General features: G+C 34.7%; 1 protein-coding gene across 4 annotated transcripts in view; it reads right to left on the bottom strand.

Annotated features, from left to right (window-relative positions):
- The window catches only part of CSMD3 (CUB and Sushi multiple domains 3), a 1195693-nt gene that overhangs the window by 932497 nt on the left and 245965 nt on the right, over nucleotides 1-17231 (bottom strand). For all 4 annotated transcript variants that reach the window (XM_004431279.3, XM_087447535.1, XM_004431280.3 and 1 more), the window contains exon 4: nucleotides 2015-2209. In XM_004431279.3, the coding sequence (XP_004431336.2) occupies nucleotides 2015-2209 (195 nt within the window). The remainder of the gene's footprint in view (nucleotides 1-2014; nucleotides 2210-17231) is intronic.

Below are 17231 nucleotides of genomic sequence, written 5' to 3'. Positions count from 1 at the left end.
TCTTTCTGACTCCACAGGCTCTTATCTGAACTGAGATGGAAAAGAAGGAGCCCCACAACAGAAATTAATTTTCAGGTAGTGAAACCTCTTGAAACCTCTTGAAAATCTTGCTTTTAAATACCTTAATAAGTCTTTTTGATTTAGGGAGTTTTATGCTTTAAAAAAAAATGACTATACATCTTTTGACTGATTCACACATAAAACAATTTCTTCTCTTACATAAAATGTATTTGAAGACAGATGCAAATTATTTTGACAAAGTATCAAATGGTAACAAGTTTAGGCTTTGGAACCAGGCAAAATGGGTTCAAATCTTGCATTCTCACCCCCCCCATAAGACTCTATTGTTTCTGCACATCTTGTGAGCAGAGATTCCAACTGTCCTGCTCTTTGTACCAGACTATCTTTTCAAAGACGTTTGTATAGCAATTAGCCTCAAAGGATAGAAATAGTTTCTTTCACCAGAGTGAAGGGCAAGTTTGCTTACAAGCTTGAGAGATAGAGGCAGGGTCTCCCTCGAGAGCAAAGTACAGGCATGCCCATTTTTATAAATGATTCAATTTCCCTAAACTCATGATTCCTCTCCTATGACACCACCTACTACATGAGCAGGTATCTCACACACTTCATATCATTCTATGAGAATTGGGGCTTGGAGAACTGGCACAAATGCTGACAGTCTGTCTCCTGACACCTCTGTGAATAACAAACTCGCCTTTGTTTCTGAGCCAAGGGTCTCGTGTCTTTTATCACCATCCAAGAAACTGGCAGAGAAAACTTGTTAACTTGCAAGTTGCATAAAATCTCAGAATCTTCATAATTCTTGACATTTACTGAGTAACCTTGAGCAATTATTTTTAAATTTTTGAGCTTCAGTTTCATATCATTATGAAATTTAAGTGGTTTTGTTTATAAACTTCTTAGTACACTATAAATGATCAAATAAATGGTAGCTAATAGTAGTCACAGAAATAGCAGCAGCATCAAAGGGAACTGCTTCCATCATTGAAAGAATGGCAACATATGACAGATATTTTACCAAGTGGGAGGTATAGACCATCTTATTTAATCCTCACAACAAATGGAACAGGTGGATTTTTTCTCTCATTGCTTAAATGAGACAAATTAATCTCAAAGAGTTGATATGATTGCCTGAGGTAACTAACATGGTAGTTGTCAAAGCTGGGATAAGAAGCTAGCTGTGTCTGATTTCCAGAGGTTTCTCCCACACACATTCACAGCCACATGTTTGAGAGGAAGCTACAAAGTATTTAGATGAGCGGTTGGACATTTGTACCCCTCATTTGTAAAAGAATTACAGAAGCGCATGTCCATTGTATCTCATTTATCTTCTGTTTTGTTAGGAAAAAAAGCCCAAAGAGAAAATGATGTTGGTCTCCAGAATTCCTGTGGGCAACATTCGTGCATGAATTCAGCTAATGTGGAACATGTTCTATCTTCCAGGCTCTGTACTTTGAACTTTTGTCCACATTAGTATATTATTTTTTCCCCATAATACAAATAATCTTTATAGGCATTGATAATCAACTGCACAGCACTCTTAATTCCACAAATTCTCAAGCTAAGTCCTCTACCAGAAAACTTTAAAAGATTCATAGCTTCAGTCAATATTTCAAAATGAAAAAGAAATCATGAAAACAAAAACAGCCTAATTAAATTTCTAAACATCATAAACTCCATGGTTTTCTAATATAAATATGAAGACACATATATACACAATGTATGCATAAATATGTATATAAATATAGATATGTTTTGTCTCATTTCACAAGTAACATTGTTTAATCTTAGAAAGTATTTTTCTAAACTTCTCATGCAGTATATGTTATACATATATATTTTTAAGCTTCTGATTTCATAAAAGACACAAGCACTAAGTACCAAACGTGTTTTGCAAATACAGTGTCTGATTACAACTCTTACTTCTTAAATGTTTTCATTTGTCAAACAAATATTCAATCAGCATAAAAATAAACATTATTTTTTTCTTTACCTCTACAGATGGGAACAGGAAAATCCCATGAGGCTGTATTAACTGAATTGGCTAGACAAGTGAGTTGAGGGTGGCCATCAAGGATATATCCAGTTACACAGCTGTAACGGATCTTGTCCCCAACGTCGAACCTTGTACCATATAATACACCTTTGGGTGGAACTCCTGGGTTTCCGCAAGAGCTACTCTGCAATTCTATAAGAGAGGGAAAAGGAGAGTTTACAGTTATTTTAATATATATTTTAATGTCTTAGATTTATAAATTACTTGTAGATACAGATGTCTTTTTTCCTTTTAAGAGAGTCACAAAAAAAGGGAAATGTCTTCTATTTCAATACATGTAACAGAAAACTATGGGAAGGGAATTAAATTTCACCAAATAGGTATTAGGTATCATTTTTTGTGCTAGAAAAATTTAGATATTTTATATTATTCAATCTTTGTAGCAATTTTTAAATCATTATTACTCATATTTTACAGATAATTAAAACTGAGATTAATACCATTTACATGGCTTCTTCAAAATTAACATTCTACTAACATAGTAATAAGCAAATCAAGCTTCATTAATATGCTCCCCATTACTTTCATGCCTCTACTTAACCCTAAACCATGAGGATTCATCTAAAAAAATACACATTTTGGGTGGAAAATATTTTTTTCACTGAAATGAGAAAAATATAGTGCAGTAAAAAGTGGACATATTTTTGAAGTTAGAGAGATTGGGCTAGAATTCCAGCACTATTATTTGTTGAACCTTGAAAATAAAATAAGAATTATAATAAGTGCATACAGTTGTGAAGTTTTAATTTAGATCAATATGCAAAATATCTGGAAAATGCCTGACATATCTGAGTATTTTACCTATTGCCTTCTTATTTTATTAGTTGATGTTTAAAAGTATACAAGTATACAAATATAAGAGATATTTTTAAATAATATTTATTTCAGAGAAAAATCCAATTTCACTTTAAATGAATAAAATATATAGAAATAGTAGAATTTCCAGAATTTAATGAGGTTAAGGGAGAACTATTTTTCCTTGTATTACTTTCTAAATTTTGTATGATGTTACCATTATATTACTTTTATTCTACAAATAATAATAAATAGAACTACAAACAGTAGTGAGTTAATGGGCTAAAAGGTATTCCAGTTTGAGTAAAGTATATAGTTTAGTTAATAGTATCATACAAATGTTAATATCCTAGTTTCGGCAATTGTGTTATGGTTATATAAGCAGGTAATATTAAGGGAAGCTGGACAAGAGTATATGGGAACTCTGTACTGTTTTCACAATTTACGTGAAAGTCTGAAATTATTGTAAAAATTACAAAGCTAAAAAAGACAATGCAATGCAAAAATGAGGTATGTTTCCATTTTGTCTTGATATTCATCCCATTTGTGTAGTTAGTAAATGCCATGCAATATCATTTTATATTAAACCAAATAATTATAAACCACTGTGATATTTAAAATATCAATGATTACATTAAGTAAAAATATCAAAATAAAAAATGTTTCAAATATGTAGATGCAGCTTTATAAAAGCAATGGTCAGGGCCCGCCCTGTGGCGCAAGCTGTTAAATGTGCGCGCTCCCCTGTGGCAGCCGGGGGTTTGCCGGTTCAGATCCTGGGCGCTCACCCACGCACTGCTTGGCAAGCCATGCTGTGGCGGCATCCCATATAAAGTGGAGGAAGATGGGCACAGATGTTAGCCCAGGGCCAGTCTTCCTCAGCAAAAAAAGAGGAGGATTGGCAGATGTTAGCACAGGGCTGAGCTTCCTCACAAAAAAAAAAATAAATAAAATAAAAGCAATGGTCATTTATAGATAAGAAGTGTATACAGAGCTGAAATTTTGTATTTTTATCCATAATAGTGGATAGTGCTTTTTATAGTGCTTTTGGGAGTGTATCTTAAGTACACATTAATTTTTTTGTATAAACTTTTCAATGATAGTGAAAAGAAAAAAAATCAGTGATGAATTTCAAGTGAGGTCAGTTTAATCAACGAAAAATGTATTGGGGATTCATAGCACCTGCATTATATACATTAAAAATAAAGTATTTACTTTCAGTTTAAAACAACTATTTTAGATTCTCAAACCCAGAAAAGTAAAGAACTTGACTAATATTAATTATCAATGATTTCTATAAATAACAGGCATTTTCCTTAAGCTTCTTCAGAATTTAATGATAGAACATAAACTTGTTTTACATAATATAAACTAATTTTACGTATTTGTAAAATATTTGTAAACTTATTAACTTATTTTACACCATATTTATAAAATATTTTAAATATCAGTAACCAAGGTTAACGATGTCTAATATTTCACTTTATTATTTTCTCTAAGGCATATCCTATAAATTTATTTTAAGTAAAATTTAAAACATTTACTATCTGTGATTTTGAGCAATTCTTTTAAAAATGCTTTGGAAGTAAACAGTTTATTTAAAATAGTTAATTTTGGGGAAAATTCATTTGATTAACAGATGAGGTGCTTGCTGCAAGAGATTGTGAGGTTAATAAGTTTTGCTAAAATGAATTAGAATTCAATTCCTTGAATATAGTACTAACAAAGGAAATACTTGTAATGAAACTACCACTTGTGGCCTTTGAATCAATCCACTCCTTTCCCTCTCACTCCCCTCAAAATAATTAAGGTCAGGACTTCAATTATCATAAAATTATATATCTAGGAGAAAAAGCAGTTTTCAAATTATTTCACAGGAAGCAGTTAGGTGGAGGAATAAAAAGAAAAAGGGAAGAAAACTCTAAATAGTTGTTCTATTCAGATTTAACTTTGATTTAAATGAACAAATAAACATTACTCAGAACAAACTACCTAAAGCAAAAATGGAAAACATATGAAGTGAATCAAGGAATGAATAATGACACTGATTGGAATCTTACTAGATTACCTAATCTATCACCTGCCTTGTGGCTGAATTATTTCTAAACCAATAGATAGATAAGAATTTGAGCTGTTTCAAAATGAAACTCAAAGAAGATAATTCCAAAACATATCTGGTTCTCACCTTCAGGAAATTCCTGCTTTCAACGGCCCTTGTTTTTTGACCTTCATAAATAAGAATGACCATTCATCACCCTCTGTAGACTGAGTAACCCATGAAGACACTTATTAAGATGTTTCACATTCAGGTTTAATAGATTTCAATTCTATAGCCATTGCTCATGGATTCTACTTTTTGTCCTCTCCCTACCCTTTAATTCGTGACTTCTCTCTAAGCTATGTCCATTTTAAAACACAGACTCCAGAAGGATGTGTTATTAACTGGAAGAGTTATATAATCCACCATCAAAAATGCTATATTCTGATTGAACATTCACTTTTTAGTCTTGATTTTTTTAAATAAATAGTGTAGCATATTTTAACTTTTTAATTAATAAGAGTTTTAGACTAGCTAACTTAGACTAATTTTTAGACATTGTTTCTCTCAGCTCTCAAGACTCTGAATTAAGGGGAAAATGAAGACACACCCTACCATGTTCAGTAAAACAGATTATAAACTAGTCATTAATATACATTAATATACATGGGTTTTACAATAAGTAGTGATTTTGTTTAACTATTATAAATCATTCTTAAGGAAAATAGAGATTTGAATAATAAAATAGAGAATTTTCATGTTAATTCATCAAATGTACATGCGAGATAACCACATTGTGCCTGTTGCTTTGTTGTGTTTCAGAAGCAAATAACTACATCTAAAAGCACAATTGCCAAATAGACTCAAGTTATCTTCTTTCACCAACAGATGAGATTGTTCAACAACACTAACATATTGATCAAAAGTTTCAGGTGATTAAAATAATATAATTTTACGTGATTAAATAAAACCTGACAAATTTTTATGCAATATTCCATAACGCAAAGATTAAAATGGGATTGGATGTTCTGTGGGGGAGTACTTTAAAGTTATTTTCACCAGACTGTTTGTTGAGCATTGATCAACTATTATTTTTTTTTTTCGGTGAGGAACATTGGCCCTGAGCCAACATCTGCCAATCCTCCTCTTTTTTTTTGCTGAGGAAGACCAGCCGTGGGCCAACATCCATGCCTATCTTCCTCCACTCTACATGGGACACCACCACAGCACGGCTCGCCAAGCCGTGCATCGGTGTGCGCCCGGGATCTGAACCGGCGAACCCCAGGCCACCACAGCGGAACGTGCACACCTAACCGCCTGTGCCATCTGGCCGGCAGATAAATTATTTTTTTAATTGCAAAAATAAATAAAAATAAAAGAAACTCCCTATTGACTGCAGCCTTGTTTGAATTTATTCTTAGAATCTATGCCATGAGATCGTGTTTGTAGATAAAACAGAAATACTTAGAGTGGGCAGTTGAGTGAATTGAGATCACTGGAAAACGTGTCTGAAGACTTTATACTCAAAATATGTCACTGAAAATGTCAGAGATCCTTTATGTAAGTCTACTGCTCTATCCACAACAAATGATTGAATCGAATTAAAATTCATCTTTTTTTTGCTGGAAAAATGTCTATTTTATTTATCTCCTCCCCTCAGAGATATTGAAATTAACACCAAAAAATATGAAGGCATTTTGCCTTCATAAACTATTCTGAAGTGTAAAAGATAGTTGATACAGCAAAATACTACCTGGAAAAGATCCAAGATAAACAAAAATCCAATTGTGTTACAGAGGTTAGAGTTTAGTCACACTCGTCTATTTTAGTTAAAAGGAAACTTACCGCAAACTACTTGGTAAGTGGCACAACTAATTTATTCACCAGAAGCTCTTCAAGGTTACCATTAGCATTGCTCTGTGATGTATCAGTTAAAGCAACACCAACTCCCTTGCTTTCTAGGAGTTTACAATTTGAGAAACTTAATAGCCTTAATTGTTGAGATCAGCTCTGAGCCATAGTCTGTTCTAGGCACTTAGACATTCATAGTCCCACTTATACCTCACAAAATACCCACCACCATATATGATTTCCCCCATTGTACAAAAAGGGAAACTGAGACTCAGGTAGATTAAGTAACTTTCCCAAGGACACCCAACTAATAAATAGTAGAACTGTGGTTCAAGCCTGGATGTCTCTAACTTAAAAAAAAAAGCCTGAGATCATTTCACAACTGTAGGTTGTTACCCATGAAAATCAGATACTCATTTCACAAGTACTTATTAAGCAACTATCATAGGCAATACTCAGGATAGAGTTTAGCAAATGACAGATATGGCCCTGCCATCTTGGAGTTTATAACTTGAGGTTGACCAAGGCAATAAACAAGTGATTACAGAATATTAATTACAATGTGACAAGAGGGATAAAAGAAATATATAGATTATAATGAAATAGATAATTGAGAAAATTTAATTGTTTTGATTAAGAGGAGGTCTGAAAAGAATTTCCTGATGAAGTAAGGTTTAAATTGGGATCTGAAATAGGATAAGGAGTTAGCTAAATAAAAAAAAGGAGAGTTAACAAGTGTATTCAAAATTTAAAACTGTAAGAATCAAAGTACTACAATAGTTATTAGATTTGGCAATACAGTGAAGACAGGTTTTAAGAATGCAGTAGAGTAGAAACTGAATTGGAAAAAAAAAATTCCAAAACGGTTGACCAAATATAGCTTGACATAGTAAATACATGTCTTATGCATGGGCTCATGAATAGAAAGGGAAACTATTCTGTCATTAAATGTTTTTCGAGGGAGATGTTATAAGCTCTTCAGAAGGTCACAATTGACAGTAAATAATGGAAATCCATTCTAAATGTACATATGAGCAGAGATTTTCATAAGTATCTATGATATATACTGTGTGAGTTTACTAATGTAATACTAATTCAATCTTGAATATGAATAATTGTTAAAAGGATCATCAAAATTCGTTTTTAAAAATAATAGCCAAAATAATGTTGGCATACTATTTGGATATGAAGATGTATAGCTGATATTCTCATATCCAAATAGTATACATATATGCCTGTATATGATTACATATAACAATATATGTAAATTATTTATATGCTGAGCAAGCACTCAATACATGACAGATATTATTAGCTCTACAAATTGCAGCTTTATTATTATAATAAATTTTGTACTTGAGACATGTGAATTAGGTGTGATTAAGTTATGATCTACTAGTGGTAGGGTCGTGTCTGCATTAAATGCTAATTAACTATGTTAGATCATTCCTGATGTCTTAAAAATTAGTTAAAAAGTAGTAATTCAGTCAAGGGTAAAATTCAGTTACTCCTCAAGTCATAAATTAAATTCAAGGTGTAATCTCAACTCCTGGTAGAAGACTTGTATAACCAAATTCACGAAGCTTCCCTACAGGCGTCATTGATTCATTCGTTCTTTCATCTGTTGGTTGGAATCGTGTATCAAGCATCACACCAGGCACAGTGATTATAAAAAGATATCTTTGATGTATTGTAGCCTAATGAAATTCAGAGAAGTTAAAAAAAAAGTTTAAAATACAATTTAAATCCTGAAAGAGAGTATACATAAAGGACTATATAAGAACAGAGTTTTCATCATGTTTTCCTTGGAGAAATTCAATAAAACTCTACCAAGCAATTTAGAAAAAAAAGAGTGATTTATACTAATAAACACATTAAAACAACTTTAGAGCTAAAAAAAAAAAAAAACTCAATTTGTTAGGAGCACATGGATAATTGTGACAGGCAAGATATTTATCAAAATATCAAGAAGAAAATTTGACCTTGAAGATTGGAATAAAAATCAAATGAAAGGATAACGGATACCATGACTACGGAAATGCATAATTATTCAGTCAAACAGATGAAGCACGATCCTGCTGAGATCAATTAACAATGCTTTAAAACATTGTAAAATTATATCTAGTAAGGGAAGTAAAACCAAGTTGTTTGTACTTCTTAAAGAAAATCAATCTCAGGGTTTTATTTCCCAGATGATTAAAAATAATTTAGGAGAACGTAACATCAAGTTGAACCACCTAGTACCTCTCATCCTGAGACTTCAAAGCATTTGACAAACTAATACATTTTCCAACTTCTTTAGTGGTACAAAATGTTCTTTTATTACAGATACTGAACCATTTCATTCACATAGGATATAAATGGTGTTGTTTGAGAATTCACTTGGAGACTGGATTCAGCAAACATTTGGGGAATATTTTGAATCAGTTATTCCATCTATCATGTCCCATGGACTTTTATTTTAGTATATATAACTGCACAAAATTTATTTCTGCATACATTGGCTTCCTCACTAGACTGAGCATCTTGAGAACAGGGGCTCTAATTCATCTTTGTGTATCAAGAACTTAGCACATTTCGGGGCCTACCCGGTGGCGCAAGCGGTTAAGTGCGCACGCTCCACTGCAGTGGCCCGGGGTTCGCCTGGTCGGATCCCGGTTGTGCACTGACACACTGCTTGCCAAGCCATGCTGTGGCGGCATCCCATATAAAGTAGAGGAAGATGGGCATGGATGTTAGCCCAGGGCCAGTCTTCCTCAGCAAAAAAGAGGAGGATTGGCATCGGATGTTAGCTCAGGGCTGATCTTCCTCACCCCCCAAAAATAAAAAGAACTTAGCACATTTTGTAGTATGCTGTTGACAAGCAGAGAAGGATTTCTCAGTTAATTGAGTTATCTCCTCTAATAGAAAAATATGAAAGATGATCATCATACAGAGTTTGTAGGAGTAAATATTTAAACACAAAATAATAGAGAGGAATTGATACAGTAGAAGAGAGCTGCAGGCATATCATGAATTAAACCTGTGTTGTTATAATAAGCATGGGACCACCCTGGCAACATGCAATCTTGTATGGGTCAAATTACATAGTTGTGCCAGCCAAAAGTGTTTTTTAATGAAAATGCATTAACTTCTGTAAGTCAGTTCCTAAGCATTAGCATAATTCTTATGCTGCTGGTCATGCCACAGTCCTCGCTTGGATGCTGGAGATGCAGCAAACATTAGGCCACATTTGGCATTGTGAAAGTCATCCTGAAGCTTCAAAGAGGTTCAAATTTGGCAATCAAAAGGACAAATGCCATTTTTTTTATTATTTTAACTTAATAAAGGGAATTCAAACAAACTATTGGCTGCTGGAGAAGAAATGAGAGCAAATTAGCATTGTCTCAGCTAGTCTACTTAAGAGGAAAATAGATTACTAGATTGATTTGGGTGTGGGGAGGTGGAGAATAGACATAGATTACAATGTATTTCAAGTAGTAGAAGGAGAAAAGTCTATTGTCACCATTTTTTTCAATTAACGTAAATCTTCAGGTGTGCTGATTGTGTTTTCAAGGAAAGGAAGTGTGAAGCAATGGAAGAGATGGTTTAAAACCAAACACACACACACAAAATTTATGTTGTCTGAATGAATGGATAACAAAGATATGGTATATATACACAATGGAATACTACTCAGCCATAAAAAAGATAGAATCCTGCCATTTGTGACAACATGGATGGACTTTGAGGGTATTATGCTAAGCGAAATAAGTCAGGCAGAGAAAGACAAATACCATATGATTTCTCTCATATGTGGAAGATAAACAAACACATAGGTAAGGACAACAGATTAGTGGTTACCAGAGGAAAATGGGGTGTAGGCAGGGAGAAAGGAGTAAAGGGGCACTGTGTATGGTGACAGGTAAAAACTAGACTATTGGTTGTGAACTTGATGTAATCTATACGGAAACGGAAATATAATAATGTTCACCTTAAATTTACACAATGTTAAATGCCAATGACCTCAATAAAATAAAAAAATAAAATTTTAAAAAATCAACTAAAAAAATTTATGTTGTCTAGGTAACATCATTCTGTTTTGATATTGCAGTGTGGGTAGGGCCCACCGGCAAAACAGATAAAAGTTTTGAGAGTCAGATTGAGAGTAATGGTCAAACACGGTGGAGAAAATCAATTGCACAATATCCAAGGGTAAGCAGTTAAATGGATATGTAATTTTGATCTGTTAATAAGAGGCAATTAATGTTCTTTCAATTTCAAATATCTGTGCCCTTTTTTTGGCAAAACAAATTTAACCACCTAAAATGAACTTAGTGAAAAACAATACTGTATTTTTGTTTTGTAAACTACCACCGTATTAAAATAGATGAGTGCAAAGGTCATGAAATAGGAAAAATTGTATGGTTATTTAAACCTAACTATATCCTGTATAGCTACCAGAATATTAACAAAGCAAAAGAAATATAAATATAGAATAGAGACATATTAGCAGCCATCCTCACTTTAAAGTTTCTAAAAATGGAATAATGCTACGTCTGGCATGGTTAGTACTTGATAGCTTGATTCAGAATAATTGAAAAATACAAATAGACTCTCCTCTCCTTATGACAGAATTGGGACAAGTATCTGTATTAAGACTTTTGAATAAAAGTAATTTAATTCTTTAAAAAGATGTGTTAAGCTGATTATGGAAAATTTACTAGATTATATAGTCATCCAATATGAGTGAGAGATGTCACTGTATTTCAGCAATTAACCAATCACCAAATAATTATTGAAGCCTGAGGTATAAAAGTCAAAGGGATATAAAAAATAGGACACCATTTCTGTTCTTTTGGAACTTATAACTCAATTGGAAACATAAAACATGCATAGTATGACCTTCTGGCAATTAAATAATAAAACTGATTCCATAAGCTGAAAATTTTAAAAAGTTACTTATAATATACTTGTACAAAAGGAAGAATATTGAATGCAATGAGATGAGTAGGATTTTAGTTGGAGAGGCGTCAAGAGAAGAGTCAAATAAATCATATGAATAAAGGCCCAGAGAGAGAAATGTACAAGATGTGTTCAAGGGTGATACGCAAAACAAATGGCTTAAGCAGAATATCATACCTATGAGGAAATATAGAATGAAACTTCAGAAATGAATATTAGGGTCACACTGTGGAGAGCCTTCATATTAGCAGTCTTAGGTCTTAGGGTAGATGCTACGCTAATGCTACCAAAAGGCCTCAAAATGAAATGGCCTAAATAGATAGCAGTTATTTCTTCTATGTGACTCTCTGACTAGCCTAGCCTAGGAGGGAATAGACCATGCGCTCAGATCATCAGGGACCCAGATTTTTTTCCATCTTGCTGCTCTATCATCCACTTGGGCATTGCATTTGTGTACTCAGGCGAGCTGGATTGCCAAAAACACTCAATTTCAGGCTACTGGGAGTTGAATCAGAGGATGTTCTGAGAAAGAAACTTTCCCTCCTGTCCCTTTACTCTTGACAAAACCCCTTCACATTACTACATCCTGCTCAAATTCAAAGGTTTCTGGGAGATGAACAGCAATTTTTTCCCATTAAGGCCAACTCTAGTTCCTCCTATATCAGTGACCTGTTAGAGCAGAAAATGGATGCCCAAAATAAATAACCCCATGTGGATAAGGGAAGAAAGGGGAATATTCCACAGGCGATGGACATGGAAATGAATAGATCCTGTGGGACAGGAATTATGAAGATCCTCCTACCCTGGAAAACCTCGGTTCTGCCCTTGAGAAGGTGCTCCTCTGTCCTGTGTCCTCTGTTTGTCTCCAGGCCTTTCCTATTCAATGGTTCTTCCTTGTCGATCTACTTTGTGGGAAAATTTGAAGTGGGCGTGGGAGAGTAGATCATCCTTGGGAGTGCACAGTGTTTATATCCTATATCTGCTAATGCAGGTTTGAAATTTAATGAAAATTGCCTTAAGGATTGACAAATCAAAGGTATTTGCACATGAGTTCTCAGATTTATTTGGCTAGAACTTCCTCCAAAAACTTATTAGGAATTGGTTTATTTGCTTCTAGTTATTTTCAGCGAACAATCTCCACCCACCCCCAACCTGCTTTAACCATCTCTCTCATTCTCTTTTTAATTGAAACTACCTTGAGGTTATCTGAAGCAATAAACTTGGTTAGAAATGCAGCATTCGTTGTTTTTTTGTGTGTGTGTGAGGAAGATCGGCCCTGAGCTAACATCCATGCCAATCTTTCTCTTTTTGCTGAAGAAGACTAGCCCTGGGTTAACATCCGTGCCCATCTTCCTCCACTTTATGTGGGACGCCGCCACAGCATGGCCTGACAAGCAGTGCATTGGTGTGCGCCTAGGATCCGAACCCGGGCTGCTAGCAGCAGAGCATGCGCACTTAACCGCTACGCCACAGGGCTGCCCCGAAATGCAACATTCTTTATCTGATCTTTGCCCCAGGGCTGCACTCCATCCTTTGACTAAGAAACTTAATAGGAGACTCTAATGAGCCTTCTTATCCCCCGCTGTAACAGCAGAAGTTGCCTTTCCCAACCCGTAAGTCACCGGAATTTTAGACTATTCCTTCAACCTCTCTGAAAACTGGCCAGTATATGCTGGAGCTCTTGTCTTTGTCATAAAACCACATCAAAGGCAGCCAGGAACAAGCAGCACACATTAACAATGTTCTTTTTAACCTCATCGTTTTGAGCTAAAGCTTCAATGGTCTGCCTTCCATACTGTCATAAGCAATTACTTCACCACAGTGGCCATAACATAGAAAAGCCACCAGCTCGCCAGCTCATAATCTGTTTCCTTGCCAGTATTCCTGACTACAAAACAGTAACATGTATTTTAGGTTTTTATTTTAATGCACCACTTCCAGTACAAATATTTCATCAATACCAGACATAAAAACCAATTTTTGAAAGCATCAAGGGAGTTAACGTAGTTTCTAGGAACAGGTTCCAGGCTGGACCTCTTGATTAAATACAGAATTAGCCTAATAAGAAGACTGCAACCTTGAGGCTATCACCGGAATTAAGTTTACCTGGAGTCACTGCCACTTCACCATAAATCTCTGAACAGCAGAAGGAGACTGGAGAAGAGCAGTCAGTTGAAATTACAATTCGAGGATCGGGGACTCATAGCAAAAGCATAGAAAAATACAAACACAGCCACTATGCTTTACCCACAGGAAGCTGGAAAAAGCTGGAAAGTGCTGTAGTAAAAATGTAACATTGGTAATGAAATCAACAGCAAGAATTTGCAGGACAATCCCCTATGCCTAAATCCCATGTTTCATTCTCACGCAAATGCATACAGTTGGTGGAACTTAATTCACATCCCCTACAAAAGAGATTCAGAAATGTGGTTTTGTTTATTTTTTTTTCCTAATGTTGGGGCCCAGGACATGTCATTCCAAAATATCCCACAATGGCATATAGATTATTTTGAATTAAAGTTACTTTAGAAGCAGCCAATGCAAAGAAAAAAAAAAAGGCATTTTGACCCTCCTCGCTCTGTTCTCCCTAAAAGCAGGAAATCTTGCGTGTGAAAGATACTATCCCCGTACCAGGAGATAGATATCCTTATCATAAGAGCTAGGGAATTCAGGACTGAGAAGCCTGCATAAACAAAGTCTGTTATTTGTTCTAATTTACTACCTCAAGCATAAACTCTTTAAATTCCTCTCTTATGACTTACCCCAAAACTAAGTTTCTTTGTCCTGGCATTCCTCACAAATTTATTGTTTCTTTGTGTAAAAAGATATAAAAGCAACCTGCTTTGCCCATCTCGGAGAGCATCATTTCTCTATGATCTCCAATACCTACATATTAAATTGGGTTTTTCTCCTGTTAATCTGGTCATGTGTCAATTTTATTGTTAGTCCACCCAGAAGAAAATAAGAAAGGTAGAAGGTGAAATTTCACCATTCCCGAGGCTAACATTTTCAAATAAAATAAAGTAAAATGGAGAGAGATAGAACTTATCTAATAATACTGGCTAATATTTAGGTATGCTCCCTTCATCCTGTTTCGGAGTTTATAGGTGAATTCTTTCAAAATATCCCCATATAATCCTTCCAACTCTGCCTACAGAATTAACTCCAATATCCCACTTGATGATCAAGATCCTCCACAATCAGACTCTTTATACTTCTCCAAAATCTCCCTATGTTCACCTACTCACATGCTCTATTTCAAATATTCACTGCCCCTCAATATGTCATATGTATTCCTGTCTCACAGGTTTGCTTACCTTATTTTGAAATATCTCCTGTTTCTTCTCTATTTAAATGTTTCTATACTTCAAGATCTAAACCAATTCCTTGTCATGGTAGTTAGTGCCGTTGAGTCAATTTCAACTCCTAGTGACCCTGTGGACAGCAGAGCAGAACCCTGCCTGGTCTTCTAGAACCTGTCCATCATGGGTAACACAGCTTGTATTTGAAATACTGGTGGCCTACCTTTCAGCATCACAGCAACAAGCAGCTGCCACAGTATGACAACTGACATACGGGTGGTATGGCTCCCTGACCAGAAATGAACCTAGGTCATATCAGTGAGAGAACTGAATCTTAACCACTAGACCACCAGTGCTGGCAAATCAATTCCTACCTTCTCCATAAAGCCTATCCAAACTCTTCAGTAGACGATGATCACCTTTGCTCTGGAACCACAAGTTTTTATTTTCTATTATATTCATTGATTACTTAGTCAAATGTCTTAAGATATCTCATTTTGCCACCTTTTATTGTTTTTCTTTTTCTTTTTCAATTCTACATTGTTCTCTATCTTTCAATGTGTAAACACTGTCTACTAAAATGACTTGTGACCATAATCAAGGCAGGTATTATGTTTTTAATGCGCATCTTTAAAACTGCAAACTGTTCAGTTCAGACATACTGGACTCTCAATCTTTATTTGGTTAAAGAATTAGCTTAATTCAAAGAATTGGAAAGTTAGGAAAATATGATAAGTTCAAATTATTTCAAATCTTTTTGGGAATTCAATTCCTTTGAAAAAAATTCTGAATCCCATATCGAAGCAAAGTATAAGACAATAATCTTGGTGTGGGCAATACCGGTGGGGAAGTAGGAAACGGAGCCTTGAGAGTTTCCTGGATGACAAGCAGTACAATGAAGCCTGACTATTGTACTCTTCTGGACTCTTGTTCAACTTTTCCTCCCTATAGAAACACCTCTGAGAGTGTGGAGGAAAACTAAAAACAAACAGGCTTGTCCCAGTTGATATACATTCTTGCAGTCGACCTTATTGTTAGAAAATGAAATATAGTGAAAAAAGCTCCAATAGTGAAATCAAATAAATCTGGCTTTGAATCCTATCTCTGCAATTTCCTAGTGTGTGGCCAAAGAGGCTTTTAATATTTCAATTTCTTCCTTGGTACCATAGGCATTACTGAAATTTATTTGGGCTACTTAAGCAAGTTAATAGGGACTGACTATGATTTTAACTATGTTGAGTTTCTTGATATCACCACATTCTAACGTTCATTTACCGGTCACTTGTTTCATACTGAAAAGACAGCCATTTGCACATGTACTCATTTTCCTCAGAAAATACGTATTTATGAGGCTTGAGTTCATTGAATATGTCTGATTTCATTTAATTCAAACCATGTCACATTTAACAATGGCAAAGGTTTCCCAATAATGCATTTACCTTGTAATTCAGTTCACTTATCTTCACTGTTGATCATTTAGAATGTATTTTACCTTTTAAAGCATTAACATCTACTAATCATGCTAACTAGTTTTGTTACTGGTTATAGTTCATGATATAGTACAATAGAAATTGCTTCACCAGAGCTATGAAAAACTAATCGAAACCAATTATGACAATTATCTTCTGTTCAGTTGCTTGCACTAGACTTCCCTCATTCCACACTGTCAGACTGCAGACAATTTTCCCTGATGTGAACTACCCAATTGCATTTCAGCCTTTACTCAGTGAGCATGCATACTTCTGATTAAAATTAACAGGAGCTATGCATGGATTGAGTGAGGACTGGAGTTATTAGGATTGTAATAAGAATATAAGTGAGAATTAAGTATCATTGGACCTTCTTATTTTAATCAAGTACCCAAACACTCTTAATCAAGCATATAATTAAATTTAAGAGGAAGTGCATTGTGTGCTAATTGCCATTGATTATTAATAATATGCTTATTTATGCATGCAAACTCTATAGTGGCATATATCTCCAAACTGTTTCTGAATGACAATAACTGAGTTCTGCATAATGAAGCTATTAATGAAATGGAGTCTTGCAAGAAATGTCAGGCGACAAAATAGCTCAGATCTCAGAGCTCTTCTTCCCTAACATTTCCTTTTGAAAAATTAGAGCAAGTCACATGAACTCACACGGAGAATATCAATAACTATATTCTACTTCTTTTTCCCAATCACGTTTTGTTTTCTGTGACAATATATGTTTTGAGGATATT

Source organism: Ceratotherium simum, chromosome 23 (assembly GCF_057802395.1).
Source record: "Ceratotherium simum simum isolate JZ-2026a chromosome 23, ASM5780239v1, whole genome shotgun sequence".
NCBI classification, from domain to species: domain Eukaryota; kingdom Metazoa; phylum Chordata; class Mammalia; order Perissodactyla; family Rhinocerotidae; genus Ceratotherium; species Ceratotherium simum.
The sequence above is the reverse complement of the archived record's forward strand: the minus strand, read 5'-3'. Positions and strand labels throughout refer to the sequence as shown.